Source organism: Podarcis gaigeae (assembly GCF_964106915.1).
Source record: "Podarcis gaigeae genome assembly, chromosome: 5".
In the NCBI taxonomy this organism is placed as follows: Eukaryota; Metazoa; Chordata; class Lepidosauria; order Squamata; family Lacertidae; genus Podarcis; species Podarcis gaigeae.
The window spans coordinates 87,202,417-87,228,309 of NC_139681.1; the positions used below are offsets into that span (position 1 = coordinate 87,202,417).

Genomic DNA, 25,893 nt, shown 5'->3' on the forward strand with positions numbered 1-25,893 from the left:
GGTTACATGCAGTTGTAATATACAGTGGTACCTCAGGTTACGAACGCTTCAACTTATGTTTTTTTGGGTTACAAACGATTGTAACCCAGAAGTAAGTTGTCCAAGCTCTCGGAGGCCTCACCACTGCCTGGAGGCAAACCCGGACATCGGCGGGGCCTACGGAGCTCTCTGAGGCTTCCGCGAATGCCGGGAACCAAGCCCCCACATCCGCAGTGCCTAGAGCGGCTCCGCGAATGCCGGGAGCTGAGCCCCGGCATCTGCAGGGCCTAGAGCGGCTATGTGGATGTCGGTAGCCAAGCCTCGGCATTCACGGTGCCTGCAGAGGCTCTGCAACTGGGCTCCACCCACATTAGCTCTCTGAGGCCTCCACGAATGCAGGCAGCCGAGCTGATTGTGATTGTGGAAGAGGACCCTGAGCCCCTCCAAACAGTGAGTTTGGAAATAATTTTTTTTCATCTAAAATACTGTGTTATTTATTTTATAGTACAGTACATTGATTATTGCCTTCATTTTATGGATCAATGGTCTCATGAAACAGTAAGATTCGTGTTAAATTGCTGTTTTAGGGGGTGTTTTTTATCATCTGGAACAGATCAATCCACTATCCATTACTTTCAATGGGAAAGCCGCTTCAGGTTAAGAATGCTTCAGGTTAAGTACAGACTTCCGGAACCAATTAATACTTAACCTGACTGTATGGTCCTTTCAGCAGCACAGAGTCTCCTTGCAGCCTTCCAACACATAGACCAGGCTCTGGCCATGAGCAAAATTGCTTCACACTTCCTGACTTGCTCTTACATGCTTAACCAGTTGCAGGTGCAGGAAAAACACGCCCAAAATTAACCAGCACACCTAACACTTTATCTTCCCTTTCCTCTGCAGGCATAAACCCCTTATACGTAAACATCACCAACAAAACACAAAGGGCAAACATGCTGTCCAGGCAAGGTCTTCACCTTAAAGCACTGTGTCTCAGCACTCTTTTTCTTTTTGCTCTGGAACTTCCCTTGCCAAACAACAACAACCCCACTCTTCAAGCTGATTCGGAGCAAACAGCAACTCATGGCAAACCCAAAATGCCGTTTGTTGTGCTTCAGCTTTAAAGAACAAGTCTTTGCGGAAAAAACTCTGGGGCCAAAAAAACAAAAGAGTGTTGGAACATGGAACTTGGAAGTGTGGACCTGTGCTCAGAAATATCGGGGTGAAACCTAAGTGTGGATAAACCCTTAGTTATTCCATTTTTACCCACTCTGTTATAGTAACGGCTGCCCTTGCAGGAAACCAGCTAAAGCTATTTATCTCAAATTTGATGAGATTTATGCTCACAGACCAGCTGACCTGGCTTGCAAATTCCACCTGGCTTGCAAATTTGCAAGCTGACCTGGCTTGCAAATTCTGTCCCAAAATAGAAAAGTTATATATGTTTCTCTTTAAAAAATCATCATCATCATTGAACTTGGAAAGGTGTGCAGGAAGGCATTACCCACTTTGGAGGGCTAGCCATTTCTGCAGATTTTAGTCGCTTCTGTCAAAAGAATAAATAAAAAGAAAGAGCCAGCTTTCGATGACCCAGTAGGTCGGAACAATGTAAGTGGACTCAGATGAACCCTGAGACAAACGGGGCACCTCAAATACAGGTGGGCTGTATCCATCACGGCCCAAACTGAATCCTGTGTTCATCCCTGATTTATTCTAGTTCTGTCTCATCTGTCAGGAGCAGACTTCAGAACCATCATCTTCTGTTGTGCTGTGCGAAGGGTGGGAGGAACTGTTGACTGCGTAATTGATTGTTATGTCACCACAACCGGCTGATGATGTTCCTGCTGTAGCACTGAAGCCAATCAAGCTGTATAATTAAACTGTGTGTCGCCGGTCCGTGCAGGCACCAAATCACCGCGTGAACAGGATGGGGAGAAAGCAAACACACCCCAAACTCTACCTCTTGACAAGACATTGGGTGGAAAATACTATCCCCCCCCCAAAAAAAAATGTTAGGTGCTTATAGCATCCTACAGTGCTATCTGATGGCTTTCTGCCTGCACTTTCATTCTAAAAAGCAAACTCGGGGCGGGAGAGAACATCAGCCCTTTCCCTCTCTTTGCCATTTTCAAGTTGCCAGTTCATCTGCTTTTTCTAAAAAAAACAAAGCGGGGGGGGGGGGGGGAGGCACGACGGTGCATCTCCTTGGGAAATGCTGGCTCCTTTTTTTGTTTGCTTTGTTGAAAAGCATTTAAAGTGCGAGACCTGGATGTCAGGTTGAAGCGATGCAGTTGGCAGGTGGCAACCGGGGGGATATCAAAGAGCAAGTCTTCATTGAAGCTGCCAGGGCTGCTGTCACCAGAATTGGGCTGTTTCAGATGAAAGTGTTTCCTGGCTTTAAATTATTGGAGGAGCAGCTCAGAGGAAGAGTCTTTCACCAGCAGAGATGCCTCTTTGTGTCCTGCTGCCCTCCGAGGTGTGTTTGAGGAGCACCTGAGACGGAACCTTCTTAATGGTGGCACCTTCAAGAGGCTCATATAACCATTTGCCTTCTGGCCCCCAGAAAGGTAAATAAAACGCTGAACGAAGGCATGTGCTTTTCTGTTGATGTGCTTTTGTTGCTGTTGCTGTTGCTTTTTTTGCTGTTTCGTTGCAGCTGCTGCTTTTAGCAATTTATCTGTTTTGTTTAAAAAGTATGTTGTTGTTATTTTTGAAAGTCAGGTTTGTGAGCTACTTTGGGTGCCCCATATGAGGACTGCTGGGATAGCTCAGTTGGAAGAGCATGAGACACTTTTAGGGCTCAGCTACACTGGCAAAGGAAAAACCCTGCTTTATATGCATTGTTTATGCATTCTAACACTGTGACACCAGATGGCGCTGTGGAGTTCTGTTTTTGCCAACCTGATTTCTCATACAAAGTTTGCAATGCGTTTAACTGATACGCTTCTTTGATGTGTCCAGATCCAGCCTTAATCTCAGGTTCATGGGTTTGAGCTCTACGTTGGGCAAGAGATTCCTGCACTGCAGTGGGTTGGACCAGATGACCCTTATTAGGGGTGAACGAAGGCGCGTGACACCCGGGGTGGGGCTTCGCTATGTAGGGCGCATGTGCGGCATCGCTACGTATGATGCATGCGCTGTACATAGCGATGCTGCGCATGCGCTGTACATAGCAGTCCGTTGCTGCTACAGTGGCGAAGAGAAGATCCTTTACATGTGGCTGTAGCGGCAACGGATCCCACCATTGTCCGTACAGCGCTCGAGCGGCGCCGGTGGCAAACCGCTATGTACAGCGCATGTGCGGCATCATTACTTACAGCGCATGTGTGTGACTGTACAAAGCAGTTTTCCACCGGCACCTGGATCATCTGCTCGAAGCTGCAGCCGCAAACGGAGGATCCTCCACATGTGGCTGTGGTGGTGCAATGGCTGCTCACGCCCCCACGAGCCCCCACGGGGTGGCTTCTTGTCAGCCCCCAGACATGGCACCCGGGGCGCACTGCCCCCCTGTTGCGATGCCACTGACCCTTGTGGTCCCTTCCAACTCTGCAATGCTATGACACTATGATCTAGGGAGACTCAGGATCATTTTCCTACCTGGCTATGAACCTCATTGAGTGACCTGGGGCCAGTCACTGCCTCTCAGTCAAGCCTACTTCATAGGGTTGCCGTGAAAATAAAACGGGGGTGCTGGGAGAAGATGTGTATGCTTCATCGAGACTCTTGGAGGAAAGATGGGTTTATTAATAGCTCTGGTTTTCCTTGGAAAGTTTTTCATTTGAGAACTCACAACTGCTGATTGATGCTTGGATTTTGTAAGTACAGTCATACCTCGGGATAAATACGCTTCAGGATAAGTATTTTCGGGTTGCACTCTGCGGCAACCCAGAATTAACGGAGCGCGTTACTTTTGGGTTTCACTGCTCGCGCATGTGCAGACGGTCAAAATGACATCCTATGCACGCGCGGAAGCGACAAAACGCGGCATGCGCAGACACGCAGTTGCGTCTTACGTTCTGTTCAGGATGCGAACGGGGCTCCGGAACGGATCCTGTTCGCATCCCGAGGTACCACTGTAAATGAACTCTCTCTCTCTCTGTGTAAAATCTCATATAAGGCCAGGCCTTGGTGGTCAAATAAGCAACCCCAGCTCACAGGCTAGCGGCCAAAGTCAAATGCCTAACTTGGCTTTCTGTCAGCCCAGAGGAACAGATGGTTATTCCTGGATGAGGCCTCAGGTACTTTTTGGCAGGCAAGGCCCACCTTCGGCAGCGAGGGCGTCCCTTTCCCACAAAACATCTGCTGGGTGCCAGGTCCTAAGTGCCGTGGCAGCTTCAACAAGAAATAAAAAGTGAGGTTTTTTTATGGAATGAAATATGTAAACAGATAATAGGCTCGGTGCAGTTTACTCCTTGTGCTATTTAATTTGATATTAAATCCAATTCATTTTATGCCGTCCATAAATTTTCCCGAGCGCCTCAGATTTTTTAGCACTGGCAGCTCGTAACTGCACTGCAGACATTGTCATTTTTCGAAGCCAGAGGTTGATCTCGAAGGGCTCGTGGGAAGCGCTCGGTGCCAGGAATGTGAGAGGGAAGCCGTACGTGGCGCAAATAGATGGGTCAGGCATTAGAGACTGTCACAGAAAGATCACCGGGGCAATTCTAAAGGTTAAAATGGCCGCCTTTTAATGGTCGCAACACCCCAGCCCTTTTAAAATGATGCTGACTGTGGCTTCTGTGTGGAAAGAACGAAATCTTGTTTGCATTTGCAGTGTCCTTACAAGATTTGCTTGATGGTTACGTATAAAGGCTAGAAGCCTAGCAAGGGGCAAAATCTAATCCCAATGAGATCAGCTTCGCCCACTAACGGTATGTGCTGTCTGTTGTTTCCGTCCTGCCTACTTATCTGAAGATGTGAACATTATGTGTCATGCATCTTGACCTCACAGGGCTATGAGAACCAAGTCAAAGCCGTTGGAAGCCAAGACTTATTCACTGCCAGCTACTACTTTCCAACTTTTACCTTGGGCAGACACCCTCTCTCAGCTGAGGGGACCCTGTTGCAAGGGGAGGACGTGCAAAGCAGTTGGGTTGATTGTGAAACTGGGAGAGCTGGTTTTGAAGCTGGGCAACTGGTTTTTTTTTTTTGCTTCAGATGTTCCCTGCTTCTGATGTCAAGGCTGCTTAGAAAACACTCTGGCCACGGATGGAAAGTAGCTAGAAGGGACCTGGAAAAGAGTTAAGAGCCTCAGACATAAGATCTCCAGGTTGATGGACTATATAGATTTGACGGAAAGGACTGGCAGAATCCTAAACCAGGGAGAGGAGATGGTGGAAGAAGATTGGAAAATTTAAAGTTTATATATAGAAATGCTGTAAAATTAATGAGTGATAGAAAAATGGTGGAATGGAATTTTATGGCCTTAGCAGAAATGTTATAAGGAGTTAAGCATATATAAGTATTTTAGTTTTAATGGAAAATAAGGTTAAAAAATATGTTAAGATATTTATAATATGATAGAAAATAGAGAAAGATGGAAAGGATTTGCTGAAACAATTAATAGAAGGGGAATACAAAAAGGGAGGTGTGAGGAGGTCGAGGAAACAAGGGAATGAAAGATAGAATATGGAAAGGGTGTGATGTATGTTTTTAAATTGTTTTTGTTTTGTTTTATTTAGGGTTATGGTTGGGGATAGGGTTTTGTTTAGTTTAGTTTAATGTGTTTAGGTTAATGTGTTTAGGTTGTGTTTTGTATTGTATTGTATTGTTTTTTTTCCTCTTTTGTTTCCCCCCCTCTTCTCTTCTCTTCTTTTCTTTTCCTTTTTTGTAATTCTTAAAAGTAATAAATATCATTAAAAAAAAAAGGAGCTAGAAGGAATGCCCTCAAAAGCAAGCGTTGATTTCTTTCTTTTGTTTGTTACTTGCTCCCAAGAAATCTTTTTGTTTCCTAGATCCCGAAGGCATGTGTTTTATCAGAAGGTTGTGACTGAAGGGTATTTATATTCCATTTTATATCCCCCCTTCTTTTCTGCCGAGATGGCACACACCTGTACCTTCCTGCTTCCTGCGCAACACCAAAGAAACCTTAAAGCACTTCTCATCCTCATGCACTGGGAGAAGATGAAAGGTATAATTCACTTTGTAAATGGCTGGATGGCCGACAAGTCAATTATTCGGCATTATATGTTAATTCTAAATTGACTACAGAAAAGGAGATGGCCTATGGTTCATTTAGCCACAGAGGAAAGGAGCAGTGCACATTTGACAAAAAAAAAAAAAAAATGCTATTATATTAGTCTGCGATAATGTGGGGGAAATTACAAACAGTTAAATATTTTCTCTGCATTTATTGAAAACGCTGTCGGGCGGCAATGAAGTCTCTTTTCACAAGGTAAGTGGATTAAGTTGAGGACACTGAACTGTGCAATTGCTCCTCAATCAGCAAGATGGATTTTTTAAAATAAAAAAAAAAACTTTAGAGGGGATGTTTTTATTCAGAACATCTCTCCACCCGTCTATGCTCTCCACCTGCGGGAAGCAATATTAGATGGAATAAGCTCCAAACTCTGCCTTGAGATAGGAAGCAACATTTATGTCTGAAATGCTTAAAGATTGCTCAGGGCAAGGCTAGATCTTGCAGGCATCTCGCAAAGGGCCTAGACGGTTGGCTAGTAGATTAAAAGGGGGCGGGGGGGGGATAGCAAGGTTGGCAGGCTCTGCCAGTAAAAAAAAAAAAGGACCCAAGACATAGCCATGCTACAGACTTAAAGTGATCTCTCATTCTGTTTTCCTAGAGAAACCTGGGAAATGTAGTCCTGAGGTGGAGAGGGGGAGAGCAGGGCTGGCTCAAGATGGTTTGCTGCCGGAGGCAAAGGAAAAGATGGCAACCCACTTTCCCAAGTTCAGGAGCTGATTGGCTGGCAGTTAGACCTTGCATCCTGGGACAGCTGTTGTTGTTTAGTCATTGAGTTGTGTCCGACTCTTCGTCACCCCATGGAGCAGAGCACGCCAGGCACTCCTGTCTTCCAATGCCTCCTACAGTTTGGTCAAACTCATGTTGGTAGCTTCGAGAACACTGTCCAACCATCTCATCCTCTGTCGTCCCCTTCTCCTTGTGCCCTCCATCTTTCCCAACATCAGGGTCTTTTCCAGGGAGTCTTCTCTTCTCATGAGGTGGCCAAAGTATTGGAGCCTCAGCTTCAGGATCTGTCCTTCCAGTGAGCACCCAGGGCTGATTTCCTTAAGAAAGAATAGGTTTGATCTTCTTGCACCTGAGGCTAGTTTAGGAGGTGCAAGATAGCCTCCCAGGCACACATGGCTTTGATCTCTAGCAGAAGAGAGTGTCTTGGAGGCTGCTGCCGCCGTCCTCCTCCCCTAATGGAAGGGCCGGCCCTGGAGCTGAATGCCTTGCTAAACTGCAAAAACACAAAAACAAAAGCTCCCATTGCTACAGTGACATCTACAGACACTGCATAGATTACAACAGGCCTCACTAACCTGGGCCATGCAAATGTTTCGGACTACAGCTCCCATGAGGCGGCTGCTGTGCATTGTGGTCCAAAATATCTGGAGGGCACCAGCTTGGCGAAGGCTGTATCAGTTTTATTCTGCTATCAAAAACCATGCCCCTTTGGAGATCTTCTAAAAGCCACAATGGTGAATATGAATATTTGCAGCTAACAACGTTCTATGCTATGTGCAATAGCAGATTCCTGCCACTCCGAACTTTCAAATTTTTGCGAAGCCATTTTTTCAGGTGGCTTTTTTTTTTTTTTTTAAAAATATTATTTATACCCTGCCCATCTGGCTGGGCTTCCCCAGCCACTCTGGGCGGCTTCTGACAAAATATTAAAATACTGTAATACATCAAACATTAAAAGCTTCCCTAAACAGGGCTGCCTTCAGATGTCTTCTAAAAGTCTGACAGTTGTTTTTCTCTTTGACATCTGGTGGGAGGCCCTCTGCCTGGTTCCCTGTAACCTCACTTCTTGCAGTGAGGGAACCGCCAGAAGGCCCTTGGCACTGGACCTCAGTGTCTGGGCAGAACGATGGGGGTGGAGACGCTCCCTCAGATATACTGGACCGAAGCTTGACTACCCATATTTATTATTATGCTCGAGAAAGGGCGTTGAGCTTATTCTCATTTTTTTTCTTGTTGCTATTTCCTTTAAATTGCATATAAGAACAGAAGATGAGTCCTGTTGGATCTGTCCAAAGGCCCATGTAGTCCAGCATTCTTCTCTGTTAGTGGCTGACCAGATGCCTGTGGAAAACCTGCAAGCAGGACCTGAAGTGCAAGTAGATAAATAGGTACCACTCCGGCAGGAAGGTAAACAGCATTTCCGTGCACTGCTCTGGTTCACCAGAAGCAGCTTAGTCATGCTGGCCACATGACCCGGAAACTGTACACCGGCTCCCTCAGCCAGTAAAGCAAGATGAGTGCCGCAACCCCAGAGTCGGCCACGACTGGACCTAATGGTCAGGGGTCCCTTTACCTTTATTTGCTAATGATAATAATAGTAATAGTAATATCCCACATCCCAAACCATTATGAAAGCTCTTTGGCCTTTTAGTTCAAATTTCTCCTAGTTCCATACACGCATTTATTTTTTTGTACACAGCTTTAACAAATATATACAAGCGATTTCCCCTAACCTAATGCATTCTTTGTATGTTATTTTCTCAAATTACATGCATTCGTATGCACACTTTACCACATGCCGTTTTGTACGCATTGTTTGCTCAGAGAACCGTTTTGCAAAATTTCGAAAGCTGCACGTTTCAAAGGAAGGTTTTGTTCCGGTTTGTGTATTGTTTCGGCATATTGGTTGGGTTCACCTTTAAATGCGGACGGACCTGAATTTCTTCCCCCAGCCCTGAAAGCCGCAACACCTGCCTTCCGTAGCGATGAAGAAAAGAAGGCTGCCCATGTTCACGATGTTTCTAGCATGCCCTCTGGCAGTTCAGGGAAGAAAAACGGCTCATGCTCTTTTCATACCAAGGAATGATTAAGTTGGGGGCCAGCCTCATCCCTATTACACTGCCTGGCTTTTTTTTTGGGCTATATTTCTTTACTATGCAATTGCGAGCCCTGCTCCGATTTAAATGCCAAGAGGGTGACGGCTCCTCTGGCTCACAATATACTAGGATAATAGAACCGTCCTGCTGTATATTACGAACAGTTCAATATATAGAGCCGGCTGCATCCCAGAGATCTTGTCTCTTGGTTTAATGTGGGCTTGGTGAACCTTGTTCCTGCTGAGGGCCACATTGCCTTGGCAGTAATCTCATGGGGGCCACATGCCAGCAATGGGCAGGGCCAGAGCCACCCGGCTTTCCAATATCAACCCCCCCACTGTTTCCTCACACAAGAATTTCAAGAGACTTCCGCCAATCTTCTCTTCTCGGCAACAGTTGATGAATAATTGTCCCCATCTGGCCTGCAGCGATGCAGCCATAAAGATGATGAGGGGAGCTGAGGACCTCAGGGAGGAATTCGATGTGGTGTTAAGGAGACTATCCTGTCAGTGCGCACATTTCAGGTTGCCAGATGGAACGATCTCCCCCCTCCGTGTGCTGTTCTGGGGGTTCCCTTCACCCCCTTGGCCAATTTGGGGAGGGTTTGGGGGGCACACAGGACTTGAAGGTGAGGGGACAAAAAGCCCTGTGGCTTCCACTAGCGGGACTCATTAGTTGAATCTTGCTCTCAGCATTTTTCTGTCTAACAGCACTTCTGGACTCTTACAATTTCTGTATGGGTTTCGATTCCCTACTGGCAAATTAAGCTTATAGAATCAAAGTCGATTTGCTGCTATTGCACACCAAACCCACTTCCCTCCCTGCCACTATTGGCTTTTTGCATTAAGGAAATTGATGGAGAAACGCAGTGGGAAGCATGGGATAACATTTACTTGATGCAACAAATCAGAATGAACGCTCCGTAAATATCCGATACCATCTAACCTCCCTGTAAACCTCGTGCAAACAAATCAGGACGAATGCTCACTAAACAGATCACCTGGGAGTGGCCTAAATTCCTGCCCAAGCTGCTAGGAGGAACTCAGCCAAAGTAATACAGGCACCTGTATCAAGCTTGCATCCCCCCCATGGGGGTCTCTTAGCATCTTTAGTGAGGTGCAATTTTGATCAGGAAGTTGTCCACTTCAATGTGAAACCGATTGTAAAAAAATGTTACACGGGGAAAAAAAATAAGAGAGATATTGCACATACTTTTGTAAATTAAGAAAATCTTTAATAAAAATACATTAAAAATAAAAAATAAAAATGTAAAAACAAAGCCTCCAAACGGGATCTTTGCCACATCACATCTCTTCTGGCCCCCTAAACCAGTGGTTTTCAACCAGTGTGCCATGGTATCCTGGAGTGCCTTGAATGATGGTCAGGGGTGCTGCGGGCAACACTGGCCTCTGTCCCTCTTTCCTTCTGTCCTTCCCTGATGCCCTCTTGTGTCTCTGCCTCCCAAAGGCTTGCACAGCTGCTTATTGCCACAGCCCTGGCTATAAGCTCCACAGGTGAATGACGCCTCTGGGAGGCACCTCTCTTTGAGGTGGGGGCTCAGAGACCAGTGACGGCAGCAGCAGCTGCCCAGAGGACTTCCAAGGAGAGGGGAGAGAAGAGGAGAGGAGGTTGAGGACACACTCCACAAGGTAGGGTGTTTGAAAAAGGGCCGGAGGCTGCCAGCTCTGCAAGCAAGGGGTGACATAACTGGGCTCCTGAGCCCCACAGGAGTGCCGCAGAAAGTGTTGGGATGTTCCGTTCCACCTTAAGGAACAGGCATGATTGTTGTGTGTCACGTGTCTGTTTACACTCCAGCTCAGCATGCTGGGAACTTCTGTTTGTGTATAGCTTTCTGTTTTGCTTTGGACACGAAGGAGATCAGACATGTTTCCTTTTTGTCCTGATCTACGCTGAATAAATGGGACGTGGGTTAAACCACAGAGCCTAGGGCTTGCCGATCAGAAGGTCGGCGGTTCGAATCACCGCCATGGGGTGAGCTCCCGTTGCTCTGTCCCTGCTCCTGCCAACCCAGCAGTTCGAAAGCACATCAAATTGCAAGTAGATAAATAGGTACTGCTCTGGCGGCAAGGTAAACAGTGTTTCTGTGCACTGCTCTGGTTCACCAGAAGTGGCTTAGTCATGCTGGCCACATGACCCGGAAGCTGTACGCCGGCTCCCTCGGCCAATAAAGTGAGATGAGCGCTGCAACCCCAGAGTCAGTCATGACTGGACCTAATGGTCAGGGGTCCCTTTACCTTTACTCTGAATAAACCTGCTTGTATATATGCTCACACAGCCTCTCACACCACTTCTGTTTGTGCAGCGTTTGCTCTGCTGATAGCGTGCTCAGTCTTCTGAAGCCTGGGCCGCAGATTCATGCTGCACCAAAGACCGGGGCTCGCTTGGCACACCGGCCGGTGGGCTGGAGCCAGCTGGGGGGCTGCCAATTGCCCCAGTTTCCTTCGGTGTATGCCAACAGAAAGAATGCGGTTGGTTAAGAGAGCCGTGGACTCCATAAGGTTGAAAACTTCTGCCCTAAACCCTTACTACTGGCTGTTAAGTGAAAGCATTTGAAACGAACTGGGCCAAGTCTCTACAGCAGGACGATTAGCGTAACAACCTGGGCTCTGCCTATGAATGAGTTGAAATGCTGCAGCATGCTGCTCCAGACTTGATGCTTCCCTATATGCAGCAGTGCTTTGTCGCTACCAAACAGTTAAGGAAAGCCACTTTGGATGCTCAGCTGCTAGGAGAATGCTGGTTCGCTAAATGAACTGCTTGGATGCCTCCTACCATGTCCCACAGAGAACCGTCTGCTGCCTTGCTATGTGTCTGTCTCTCATTGCGTCTGTGTGTACACGCGGGAGTCGAACCATTTAGGGCCGGCTCTACCATTAGGCTGAACTAATGTGGCAATCACCAACCTGTTGATTATGGCTGCAACGAAAGGTCCGTGAGTTGTTGGCTATTCAGTTTGTTGTTACTTTACTTTTGCAGCTGCGACAGGAGAGAGGGGCGCGTGGCCTTTCCTGTCTCAAGAGCCAAAATACAGTGGTGCCTCGCAAGATGAAAATACCGTATTTTTTGCTCTATAAGACTCACCTTTTCCCTCCTAAAAAGTAAGGGGAAATGTGTGTGCGTCTTATGGTGCGAATGCAGGCTGCGCAGCTATCCCAGAAGCCAGAACAGCAAGAGGGATTGCTGCCTTCACTGTGTAGCGATCCCTCTTGCTGTTCTGGCTTCTGAGATTCAGAATATTTTTTGTCTTGTTTTCCTCCTCCAAAAACTAGGTGCGTCTTGTGGTCTGGTGCGTCTTATAGAGCGAAAAATATGGTAACCCATTCCGCAAGTCTCTTTGTCTTGCGGTTTTTTCGTCTTGCGAAGCACGGCTATTAGCGGCTTAGCGGCTATTAGCGGCTTAGCGGCTATTAACGGCTTAGCGGCTTTAAGAAAAAGGAAACAAACTCGCAAGAACTCGCAAGACGTTTTGTCTTGCGAAGCAAGCCCATAGGGAAATTCATCTTGCGGAATGACTCAAAAAACGGAAAACTCTTTCGTCTTGCGCGTTTTTCGTCTTGCGAGGCATTCGTCTTGCGAGGTACCACTGTAATTCGTTGGACCTTTGGCAATCTGCACCTCGATTTTCCATGTGGTTGGAAGGTGGCTCATCTCAGGCAGCAAAATGTCTTGGGAGAACCCTGTAGAAGACCAGAAAAATGCAGGGAGGGAAAAGAATCCCCTCCATCCTGAAACCTCCTGCACTATGTTAGGCCAATGGTTGCACATGTCCCCCACGCCACTGTGGACTACCCTTTGTAGCCCTGGGCTGATTTAGGTTCTGCTGAGTTGAGTGATGTAAAAGCCAATAGCTGAATGCTGCCTTTCCATCAGCCTCTGGCTTCCTGGTGGCTAGTTTGGGGGTCTTGGTTGTCTGGCCCTGCTCCACCTTGGATCTCAAATCTGGCTTGGGGGAGGGGGTTGTTGTGGACCCATAAGAAGCAGACCCTGTGATGTGCTTCTTCTGAAATTCCACCCCCCCCCCCCGGCCTTGGTAGGCTCAGAGGGCCGATGGAACTTACTCAACTCTCCTTTGCTGCTGTGGGGGCAATTTTGTGGGGCAATTTTGTGGCTTGGTTTGAAAGGAAGCCACAGTCAGAGGCTTATCAGGTTTACATCTTCTCTACGTTGAAATGATTGCAGAGGCTACAAGATGCTGCCCTTCTTTTACTTCTCTTTTGGGGTGTGTGTGTGTGTGAGAGAGAGAGAGAGAGAGAGGGAGGGAGGGAGGGAGAAGGAGAGGAAGGGAAGGAGGGAGAGGGAGAAAAGGAAGCATCCGCCTTTCATTGAAATACACTGCCTGGGTTCTTTCTATCTGCACAAATCGTACTAGTAAGGGCCGGAGGTAGTTTCTTGGGGGTTTGGCGATACCCAAACCAGTTTGCAACTTGAATCTGCAATTACCGCTTGAAATTAACATAGAATTGATGTCGAGAGGAAAACGGCATGTTAATGCTTGCTGCGTTTTGCTGCAGCAACATGGGGATTTATCCAGATAAGCGTCTTCCTCTCTTAACGTTATCAGTAGAAAATTAGTTGAATAATATCCCAGAGTGCTTTGCAAGGCACCATTTAGCCCCAAGGTGCTCGGTTCGTTTCTCTACGGCTTCTGTATTTATTCTCCTAGCCCACTTGAAGCAGTTTTAACAGGACAGGGAACCCGCCCACTGCCATTCACACTGCTGGCTGATCATCGCAGCACTGCATGCCTACTGTTAAGGGCAGGGCCAGCCCAAGACCTTTTGCTGCCTGAGGTGAAAGCGAATATGGCGCCCTTCTGTTCTGCACAGAAGCCAACCTGTTTATTGAGCATTCATCCTGATTTGCTTGTACAAAACATACTCAGAGGTTAGGTTATATCTGTTCACATCTGAAGATTTCTTCTGACATGTTTGCGGGGTGGTTATACAACAATGAGCATTCATCCTGATTTGCTTGCAGGGTGTTTATACGCTAGTCATTCCTTGCGGTCCAAACCTGGTAGAAAAGAGACTCTGGCACTTATCGGATGTGACTCCATAAACCAAGCACAGCTTCTGTGCATGTAAGATGCCAGCAGCACTCTTGCTAAAGTAGACGTAAGAGATAAACCCCAGAATAGTTCCTGCAGAGGTGTGCAGCTATACACAACCTCCACTATATCAGACCTGCTTCACAAGCTACGCATTTTGGTTAGGAAATATTTTATGGCTGCAGCCCAGGGGCCAGAACCCACACAGACTGCTTCATCCATTATACATGCATGCCTAGCCTCATTGTTTTCAAGGAAAGAGTGCCGTAACTGGCTAGACATTTATGATCTTCATTCCCCCTCCCATCCACTAGAGTGATTTCCTAGGGTTCTGAGCCGTAACCTACATGTGGAGGTGGTGCCCAATTAACATCCAATTTCCCCGTTGTTGCTTTCAGTCCTGGCACATGGATATTTGGGGGGGGGGGGAGGAGAATACCACGGTTCCAGGAATTCAGAAAATGCAACAAGTGGTCAAAACAAATCAGAATCCGCAGGAGCTCTAAACCCTTAGCCGAAGCACAATTTTCACCTGCAAGGATCAAGTGCTTTTTCTACTTTGATTTCTTTCACCTTAAAAATAAATGTCGTTTTCTTTTTCTTAATCTTAAAAGAAGTGGAAAAGCAAAATGTTTTTTGTTTCGTTTTGTTAAAAAACACATGTAACTCTTTCCAACTCTTTTCACATTTGCACACTCCTCCCCTTAGGTAGGTGTATGCCTTCATTTTCGCTTGTGCAGCACAGCCTCATAGCTAAAGATGCTTTAAGCCTTTCAATGTCTTTGGACCGAACACGCCTGTGCCTTGTGTTCATCGCCGGGGACTCATTCAGCAGTTTGGAATGAAAAACCGGTTTCGGACTACTGCCAGAAGTTAGCCCATTTTTAAACGTGGATGTTAATAATTGCACGACACTAAAAACCAGCTGCCTGAGACGCCCACCCCACTCTAACTGACCGCAGGACTGGCCCCAATGAGTTGCCTAACAGCTACAGGATGCATTTCCCTCCACTTCTGCCAAGAAAACAAATTGCAAGGTTCTAGCGGGATGGGCAGGAACAGGAAAGTCTTGCTGGGCAGGTGGTAGGAATAACAAGGCGTCTGGCGGGGGCTTGCACAGTACTCACAGCTTAACAGGGTCAACTATTCATAGTGGCCAATAAGCGCAACAGCCTTGCTTGCAGTGAAAGCAACACATCAGAAACCCAAACCTATTTTTGTTCTCTCTTCCTCCTTTATATGTTAACAAGGAAAGGATAGGCGGGAGGGGAGGCGATGGTACTAAATGAAGATGTCTCTTGCTTGAAAAGCAGTCTATGCACGAGATGTTTGCAGGGAACTTGGTTTGTATTAATGCAAGAAAGTAAGAAGAGCCCTGATGGATCAGTTAATCATAGAATTGTGGAATTGGAAGGGGGTTCATCTGGTTCATGTGCAATGCAGGTTCATTTAAGCTAAAGCATCCATGACAGATGGCCATCCAACATCTTCTCGAAAATTTCCAAGGAAGGTTGCTTTCACCATGGTCCACAAGCTGGACCTTAGTAGAACAGCTCTCCAACTGGAGCGCTCGCAGGCCAGTGTTTCCCAATTGTCGGTGTTTACACTATATATTTTTAGATTTGCCTTGAGACAGTTTTTAAACCTCTTTTGTTGACCACCAGCATTGTGCTTTCCATTTTTAAGTTGGGAATAGATGAGTTCCTTTGGAAGATGATAATCAGGCATCCGCACAACATAACCAGTCCAACAGAGTTGATGTTGAAGAATCATTGCTTTGACACTGGTGATCTTTGCTTCTTCCAGGACACTGGCATGAGTTCGCCTGTCTTCCCAAGTGATGTGTAAAGATGTCATGGGCTTTGAATATGCTCGAACTCAGGACAAAAGGGAGAAACGTGCTAGGAGGAAGGCATGCTTGGCAAACCCTCACCATGATCAACTCCCACCTGGAAACCTATGTCCCCACTGTGAAAGGATGTGTGGATTCAGAATTGGCCTCCACAGTCACTTATGGACTCACTTTAGAACCATGTTTATAGAAGACAATCTTACTCATCTACGAGTGATCGCTGAAGAAGAAGAAGAAGAAGAAGAAGAAGAAGAAGAAGAAGAAGAAGAAGAAGAAGAAGAAGAAGAAGAACAACAACAACAACAACAACAACAACAACAACAACAACAACAACAACAACAACAGTGCTTTCCCCATTTGCAGTTGCCAGCAACTGGTATTCCAAGGCATACAAACAGGGCCGGCTCACCCACAAGGCAGACTGAGGCAGCCACCTCAGGCGGCAGAATCCTGTGGGGTGGAGCCGCCACCAGAGAACCAAGGAGAGGTGGTGCTGGCTTCTGGCGGGATCTTGCATGAGAGTTGCAGGAGATCTTGTGAAATCTCACCGGAAGACACCTCCATGTGACCCCAGTAAGCAAGGCTTGGGCAGGGGGAGGGGTGGGTGCAGCAGCACCTTTCGATTTTGCCTCAGGCAGCAAAATGGAACAGGCCACTCCTGCCTACAGTGGAGTGGGAACCTAGGTGCTGCGCTTCATAGCCACCGATTAACTTATCCTCCATGAATTTGTCCAGTCCTCTTTTAAAGCCGTCGCTATATCTGTGGGTTAAACCACAGAGCCTAGGACTTGCCGATCAGCAGGTCGGCGGTTCAAATCCCTGTGATGGGGTGAGTTCCCGTTGCTTGGTCCCAGCTCCTGCCCACCTAGCAGTTTGAAAGCAAGTCAAAGTTCAAGTAGATAAATAGGTACCGCTCCGGCGGGAAGGTAAATGGCATTTCCATGCACTGCTCTGGTTTGCCAGAAGCGGCTTAGTCATGCTGGCCACATGACCCAGAAGCTGTATGCCGGCTCCCTCAGCCAATAAAGCAAGATGAGTGCCGCAACCCCAGAGTCGGTCACGACTGGACCTAATGGTCAGGGGTCCCTTTACCTTTTTATATCTTGTAGGATTGAGTTCCACAGGCAAGCTGCATGCAGCAAAACATTGCACACATGGGTGTGAAACCAGAAATGAGAAGAAAAGTGTGGCCTGTAGCAGGAATTCTGTTGCCTCCCCCCCCCCAACTTTTCTAACCATTTGGTATACTGCCGCTGCAGCCGCCGTTCTGCTGCTTCCGAGGAAAAAGGCTGAATGTTTTCCATTAAGCACAACATCTGCTTCTTTTGCAACAGCCAAACTTCACTGCTGGGGATGATGGTTTTGGCACTCTTCATTTAACACTAATTGCACAGGCTTAAATTGTGGTTATTTTCCAACATGTGTAAATTAACACAGCAGCGATAAAGACAAAAGAGTGAACCTGGATTTGAAATTGTGGGAATTTTTTTTTTCTTCCGAGGGGAGGGAGGAACAGGTGGCAGAGAGCTGTGTGTTCATGCATGCATGTGATGATGTCAGAGTCCGCTGGAATCTATTTGACTGCCTAAGGCACAAAGTGCTAAGCACGTGTGTGTTTCAGCCAAATTAACTGTTAAGAAACAGCAACAGCAACAACAGTTAGGAAACCAAATGTCTGAACGCTCCCCCTGTCTCTCCACAAATGGAAGTACTGGAGAAATTGTTGTTGAGGGCTGTCGATGACAAGATTGCATATCATTATATATATTTAGGTGCCGGGTGAAAGCATTACTCCAGAGGTGGATTTAGGGCAGAACGGCTGGTTCCGTTCTACTGGGTGCTGAGTTTAGGGGGTGCCGCAACAATGACATAGCAAAGGGAGCAGAACGGAAGGCAGGTGGGGGGCGATTTTGGCTGTGCAGGGCGCTGCTGAAATTTGAACGTCCATCAGATCCTAATCCTGCTTTGTTTCAACTAGAGCCAGGGCTTTTTCGACTGCGGCTCCAACCTGGTGGAACGCTCTGTCACAAGAGACAAGGGCCCTGCAGGACTTGACATCTTTCCGCAGGGCCTGCAAGACAGAGCTGTTCCACCTGGCCTTTGGTCAGGGCGCAGCCTGACTCCCTCCTTTGGCAATCTTTACAAAACTTTAGTTCATGGTTGCCATCAATTTTGATTTTAATTAATTTTTATAATGTTTTTATAATGTTGTACTGTTTTAGTGTTGTTAGCCGCCCTGAGCCCGGCTTCGGCTGGGGAGGGCGGGATATAAATTTATTATTATTATTATTATTATTATTATTATTATTATTATTATTATTCTGGAACAGCAGCTGCTTCTTCTGCCTGCAGATCCAGCTGTTGAGTGGAGTCCTCCTCAAGTGTTCAGAGCAAATCTGTGTGAGCTTAGGGAGGGTCGATGGCATGGTACACAAAGACATAAGCCCTGCCCCATCCTTGCTTGTGGCAGTTTCAGTTCAAGGCTTCCTGCTTAAAGAGGGAAGTTCTGCAGGGATTCTGAGCATGTTCAGCTCAACACACTTGGAATCCTAACTGTTGCATTCATGTGCTATTCACTGCTCTGCATGCAGAGTGCCCCATGTAGGGTCTGGGATGTCCTTAGTCTGCAACCCTAGAGTGCTGGTGCCACCCAGTGTAGGCCAGTGGGTTCTCAAACATTTTTTCCTGGGCTAAACTTTCTGAATGAAAAGTTGCCTGTGCTACACTGAACTTTTTGTTGATAAGGAAACAACAAGAAGAAGAGGAGGAGGAGGAGGAGTAGTTTGGATTTGATATCCCGCTTTATCACTACCCAAAGGAGTCTCAAAGCGGCTAACATTCTCCTTTCCCTTCCTCCCCCACAACAAACACTCTGTGAGGTGAGTGAGGCTGAGAGACTTCAGAGAAGTGTGACTGGCCCAAGGTCACCCAGCAGCTGATTCCGCCCCCATTTCCGCCCCCATTTCTTCAGGAAAGAGAGTGAGGAGGGATGGGTGGCGGGGAGGGGAGGGGAGGGGAAGCACCATGTAAAAATACTGGGCATAATTCCTTGGGAGGTTTTCCTGTGCAAGTCCTGTGTAAGAGCTTCCTCATGCTTACATACAGAGGTGTGCTGAGGGGAGGTGGAAGATAGCAAACCCGAGGCCCAAACAAATGCCAGCTTTAACCCTGCTCACAAAACCCTCCGCCCTAAATACTCAGCCCTCACCCGCAATAAATTATGAGCCGCTGCACATTGACTTCCCACTCTTGGGCTGCTGTTCAGCAAACAATGCATCTCTTCTGTACTTGAAGAAGAAGAAGAAGAAGAGTTTGGATTTGATATCCCGCCTTTCACTCCCTTTAAGGAGTCTCAAAGCAGCTAACATTCTCCCTTCCCTTCCTCCCCCACAACAAACACTCTGTGAGGTGAGTGGGGCTGAGAGACTTCAGAGAAGTGTGACTGGCCCAAGGTCACCCAGCAGCTGCATGTGGAGGAGCGGGGAAGCCAACCCGGTTCACCAGATTATGAGTCCACCGCTCTTAACCACTACACCACGCTGGCTCTCAACAACTCCTAGCAGTGCTTGGTTTATAACACAGACCACAACTACTTTATAATAGGCTCATGGGACACCAGAAAGTATGAAACAGTGCAGCTACATAAGAACATGAAGCATTCCCCAAAGATTGTAAATGAGCCTCTTACATAATGACACACACCTTAAGAATGTATACAAACTCAGTAAGAGGGGTGAGCTTGCAGTTCTACTTGATGCCCTTGCTCTCATTTCAAAAATATATCTATCTTCATTCTGCAATTTTTAAAAATATATATATATGTTTCTTTGATTGTCCTTGACTCTACCCACCACACTTGCCATCCTCTTCTGCCACACCAGTTTGAGAACAAACTGAACTGCTGAACTGGAGGAACCAATTGTGTAACTCAGTACAGTGGTACCTCAAAAGTCTGTTTGACTTCCAAAACATTCAGAAACCAAGGTGCAGCTTACAAGTGACTGTAGGAAGATTCTGCAGCCAATTGGAAGCCTGGAAGCCACGCCAGATGTTTGGGTTCCAAAGAAAGTTCGCAAACCAGAACACTCACTTCCGGTTCGGGAGCCAAAATGTTTGAGTCTTAATAATAATAATAATAATAATAATAATAATATTTTATTATTTGTACCCCACACATCTGGCTGAGTTTCCCCAGCCACTCTGGGCAGCTTCCAACAAAGATTAAAAATACATTAAAATGTCACACATTTTAGGGCTGCCTTCAGATGTCTTCTAAATGTCAGGTAGTTGTTTATCTCTTTGACATCTGACATCTGATGGGAGGGTGTTCCACAGGGCAGGCACCACTACTGAGAAGGCCCTCTGCCTGGTTCCCTGTAGCTTTGCTTCTCGCAGTGAGGGAACCGCTAAAAGGCCCTCGGCGCTGGACCTCAGCGTCCGGGCAGAACGTTTGTCAACCAAAGTACGACAGGGGCGCCACACTCTTTGAGAACAAACTGATGTAGAAAATGCTGAACTGGATGGACCAATGGTGTGACTCAGTATAAGGCAGCTTCCCATGTTCTTCGCTCTAGCCACTATGCCTCACTGCCCTTAGACACACCATGCTGTCTCAAGCCCATCTGTCCGCAATAAGGAGCAACTTGATCTAATTCACAGGCTTTTAAAAAAACGTTAGCAGGATAATGCATGCGAAGTACATTTAAAGCACCATTTAAAAGCGTAGTATTCTTATAGGGTAGGGGGACTACTTTTGGAATGGCTGTGGACACAAATGCACCGCAGCTTTGCATGTTGAACAGAACCATTAATGCTCCGGAGGGCAGAAAATTCAACTGGTAGATATAAGCATCATAGCACCGTATGTTGCCAGGGGAAGCTGCCCATGTCCCTGTGCAAAGTGCTTGTTGTGTGTTCATTAATGAGCGGAAAGGGAGACTTGATCTCGTTAATGCCGCTGATCGCATTAACGACGCAACGCACACTGTGTTCATTTTTTCCAAAGAGTTTCTCTTGCAGACTCCATAAGTAAAAGGGAGATAGAGCAAGGGAAAATGCTTCTGCTTCCATTATTTATCTCTCGAGATGAAACCCGCAGAAAAAAGAGGCACTCTTTGTTTTGCTACGCGCTCCCAGGATAAATAACAAAAACAAATAAATTATTTGCGCAGGAAGGCATCCTGTACATGCATCAAGAGTCAGCGGTCAAGTAAACAAAGCATGGTTATTTTGTTATCTCTTTCTGATATGTGAGCCGCACACGCACTCCTAGAGCTATAGCTTTATTGTGAATTGGTGAATAGCCATTCCAAAAGGTGATGGAAAACCCTTTAAATTTCTCCAGTAGTTATCTGTTTTAATTAACTCATGCCGCACGGCAATGCTAGCTGTTTGTTTAAACAAATTTAGCACCAGCTGACTTGTAACTGTTGATCTAAGACCGAGAGTGCTGGGATTGTATGTGGAGGAGTCCCGTAGGGTTCATTAGAGGACTATGGTAGGCAATAGGAGGGCTGTGTTGCCTCTGACACAATGTAGAAGTAAACTATAGAGTTCACCGGATGTAGTTACAGTCTCCCTTCCGAATGGCTTTAAAAGGGGTTATACAAATCAGCTGAGCACTTCAAGAGGAGAAATGCAACATGAAATGGTTGAAAGATCATATATCTGAAGAAGTGTGCATGCCCACGAAAGCTCATACCAATAACAAACTTAGTTGGTCTCTAAGGTGCTACTGGAAGGAATTTTTTTATTTTGTTTCGACTACGGCAGGCCAACATGGCTACCTACCTGTAAATATATCAAAAAGTTCAGCACAATTACTTCTGGACTGAACTGGCACAGTGGAGTTTATTTCTATCACACCACATGTGCTAATTGGCTTACCAATGCCAGGATGTCTGTTTTATCAACTCCTCTTTCTGTAAATGCTGCTGTTGGTAACGCACTTCATTTCCTTCTAACCTCGCTGTTCACAATGCTCTCCTTCCAAATAATGTACATCTGTACCTGCAACTTGGAATTAACCCTGCACCTGATGAAGTGGTCTGTGGTCTGTGGAAGCTTATGCTATACTAAATGTGTTAGTCTTTAAGGTGCTACCAGGCTCTTAGCTGTTTACTCTGTCGCAAAGTTGCCTTACTCCCTACATTGCTTGATCTTTGTGGACTTACATGATTTCGGGAGAATTATCAGATCTGGCACAATAAAGATGTAGGCACATCTTCCATTTGCTCTGCAATCCACCTCTGGTCTGGGAAGCAGTATATACATTAACCACCCACTATTTCTCTTGCTGCTTCATATGAAATACTGAGTTTTGATGCGTTTGCATCCAAATCAGCCTTGATCCGAATTGAGAAAAAGGATGACCTAGCTGCGTTTAAAATTGGCAATGTGTGAAAAGACTTGGTCATCTTGATGGGTTGCATGGGAAGAGTCTATCTCTATTTGGATGAATTCAAAGAGCACCCCCCCACACAAAAAAACAATGAGTGGTCTGTGCACAAATTTGCCAAGGCAAAATTTCAGGATGGTGATGTTCCTGAATTTTTCAGCAAACAGATTTGACCCCAGAGACAGACCTTTCCTTCCAAGAAACTGCTATATCTGCTGAGTCTTCAGCAATGACTATTTCTTTTTTTTTTTTTACCTTCTGAATTTTATTCCAGACACGTTCTTTATCACTCTTCCTTCCTTCGAGGGTGTCCATGGCATCTGCCATTAGTGACTGCAGCTGTGACACCAAGATAAAAATTATCGGAATGGAATTCACACAGAAATAACTTCTCTAAATACACAGATTAAAACCTAATTAAAAAATCATTTGTACGCTGATGATTTTATTGCTCATCTTTCGCACAATGAACACCACCACCTCCTTTCTCTTCTCATCCACATTTGCCTTGTGTTGTTGTGGGATGGATAATGCTCAACAATAAGGGTGTGTGTGTGTGTGTGTGTGTTTGGTGAAATATCCTGTCAGAAAATGTGCACTTAAGGAATTTTGGAGAAGCTTGCTTTGCAATGCACTATGTGTTTGTAAATATTAGAGTATTTCAGTCTCATTAATTTCAGCATGCGAGTGGAACACCTACTTAAATGCCTTCTACTGAGCTCAACAATCAACTCGAAAGTGTGCAACTGGCTAGGCTGCGTCGATTAAAAGAAACAAAGACATTTATGAAAAAGGCTTTTCAACACCCCCCCCCCCCATGGGGCACTTAAGGTGGTTCATAAATAAACATTAAAAACGCAAACTGCTATCTAGCTTTTGGGCCACACATACATAGAAGCAGCACCCAGTTTGACTGAACTGAAGGATCAAATCAAACTGTTTAAAGTTCTCGTTTTAACAAACTGGCAGTGTTCTAAGGGTGCAGCCAGGTGGGTTGCGATGTGAGAGATCAGTAAGATTTCTCTTAGTTAGAAAAAAGTATTTGCAGTGTTATGCTATCCTTTCCCTCTGTGGGTGCTATTAATGTGTTGCTGTTTGTTTGTTTTTAAAGTTAAATGTGGGAAGTCCAGATTATAGATCTCTTTCTGCATTACTTAAAAGTGGTGCCCTAAGGGAAAAGAAAAACAACTTGTCATAGAATATTCTGTTTGGGGGTTCTGTACGGCTGCCAGGTTTGGTAAAGAAAGATCGAAAGCAATACAAACACTCCCAAGGCTTGTTGAAATTCTACCCTTGAGAAGGTCACTGTGTCTTCCGAAAGGTGAAGTTTGCAGCTGGGAGAGCCAGGTTTAAGTAATGGTTTCCCAGCATGTGCTTAAGCCATGATGTATGACTTGGTCTACAAGCCATCCCAGAGGAGAAACCACCAGCCACTGCTCATTTGCATGCAGTAATTAATTTAGACGCATGCAAATGGAAAATTATCCATTGCGTTAGTTTGAAGCAGAGCACTGGGCTGCGTCTCCAGGACCAGCACATTTACTGGTGGTCTTCAGGGAAGCGTTTTTGTTGTTGCAGAGTCCCCTGGTGCTCCCGAGGTCATAATAAGAACAAACACACCCTTCCTTTGTGTAACTTCTCATTGCAGTACTAATGACCTGTGGAATGTTCTTGTGTGAGGATTTGAGCTGATAGCAAATGCCTGGAGGATGCCAGTCTCAAATTCAGTTCTGCAGCAATTTGTGATTTTTTTTTAGTTTTTAAAATCCTCATAGAAATTTCACAGCATTTCATCTGAAATTTCTCAGAATGCACACATTTTTGCATGCAGTTTTAACTGATGTACACACCCATTTCCCCAAGCAATTTCCCTTAATACGATGCATGTTTGTTATTTTCAATAATATTTGAATTCTTATGCACACTTTATCCTAATGTATGCATTTCTGTACACATCCCTTGTCTGGAGAACCTTATCGCACGGTTTGGAGAAGTGCAAATTTTGAAGGATGGTTGTGTTTCGGTTTGTATATTGTTTAGGAAAATGTCCATTTGTTAAGCTTGCCTTTAGATGTGGGCTGAATCAAATTTCTTCCCCATCTGTACACACAGCCCCCTCTGTTCTTTTTTAAAAAAATTTCCACTTGGGTGATGGCAGTGGACTGAGACACTCTAGCCCCACATCTCTTTGGTGTAAGCTCTAAAAAGCAAAACGAGCTTTGCAGAATCCGAATTACTGTGTTGCAGATGAGCAAGGTCTCAGGCCTCGAGGTCTCAAGGTCTCAGGCCTTTTGCAAGTTAGTGACTGTGATATTTACGGAAAGGTTATGGAGCTGAAATAAGACCAGGGGGTTAGTTGTGTTCCCTCTTTAACCAACATTCAACCTCTGCGGCCCAAACGTAACAGCTGTATTGGGAAGAAGAAGAGTTTGGATTTGATATCCCGCTTTATCACTCCCCGAAGGAGTCTCAAAGCGGCTAACAATCTCCTTTCCCTTCCTCCCCCACAACAAACACTCTGTGAGGTGAGTGGGGCTGAGAGACTTCAGAGAAGTGTGACTAGCCCAAGGTCACCCAGCAGCTGCATGTGGAGGAGCGGGGAATCGAACCCGGTTCCCCAGACTACGAGATTACCGCTCTTAACCACTACACCACACTGGCTCCCTCTGTATTGGGCAGATTGGTGGAAACATTAAGGGCACAATTAGGGTTGCCATATTTCCGGACAAAGTTGTTAATTTTTTTTTTAAGGCAATCACCCCAAAACAGGGCCCGAGCCACCCCCTGCAAACCTGGACATTTGCTTACAATTGTAAAATTTCCCCCGAATGTGCATGTAGGACATGTCTGGGATTTCCCAGACGTATGACAACTCTAGGCATTCCCCTCACAGACCTACAATTCCCAGAGTAATTTAACAATCACCCCCACTTCTCTCAGGGAATTCTGGGAACTGTAGCTCTCTGAGGGGAATAAGGCTCCCTTAACCAGGGCTGGATTGTGACCCCCCAAAGCACTTAAAAGGGTTTGGCACTCCCATATATATCTAATTCAAAACCGTTAAATAAAATTTTCTTGTCCGAAATGAAACAGTAAGATGGGAAATAATGTTAATTTTTGTGTACTTGCACTTCATTTATATTTGAAAAATAAATAAATCTGTGGTGCCCCCTGTTCCCTGGATGCCCTAAGAGCACACTTATTTTGCTTAATGGTTAATCCAGCCCTGGTCCTAACAACTCTTAGCACCTTTTATAGCTAATAGGACGCTATGACATGCTCTCCAACATTTCTCCGATGAAAATAGGGGTGTCCTATTCCACAATATTTGTTATGTACTGAAGTTCTCACCCTGGGCCAGCAGGGGGATACTGTGGATAGTTATGCAAATGAAGGATTGAAAGTGACATTCAGTGATTGGCTAGTTACAGAAAATGGTTACTGTTGCATTCTAGTGGAGCTCTATATAAGCAGGCTGACTGAGCTCCTCAGTTCAGTTCTGTTCCAGCTTACAAATAAAGAGCTGCTTTGGAAGAATCGCTGTGTCGTCTGATATGTTCGCCCACAACTTAACAA

The 25,893-nt window shown here is 45.8% G+C and overlaps 1 protein-coding gene across 1 annotated transcript in view; it reads right to left on the reverse strand.

Annotated features, from left to right (window-relative positions):
• Positions 1-25,893, reverse strand: part of SPATA16 (spermatogenesis associated 16) — a 156,125-nt gene that overhangs the window by 8,497 nt on the left and 121,735 nt on the right. Inside the window, exon 10 of the mRNA XM_083739594.1 lies at positions 22,573-22,656. Coding sequence (XP_083595720.1) covers positions 22,573-22,656 — 84 coding nt within the window. The remainder of the gene's footprint in view (positions 1-22,572; positions 22,657-25,893) is intronic.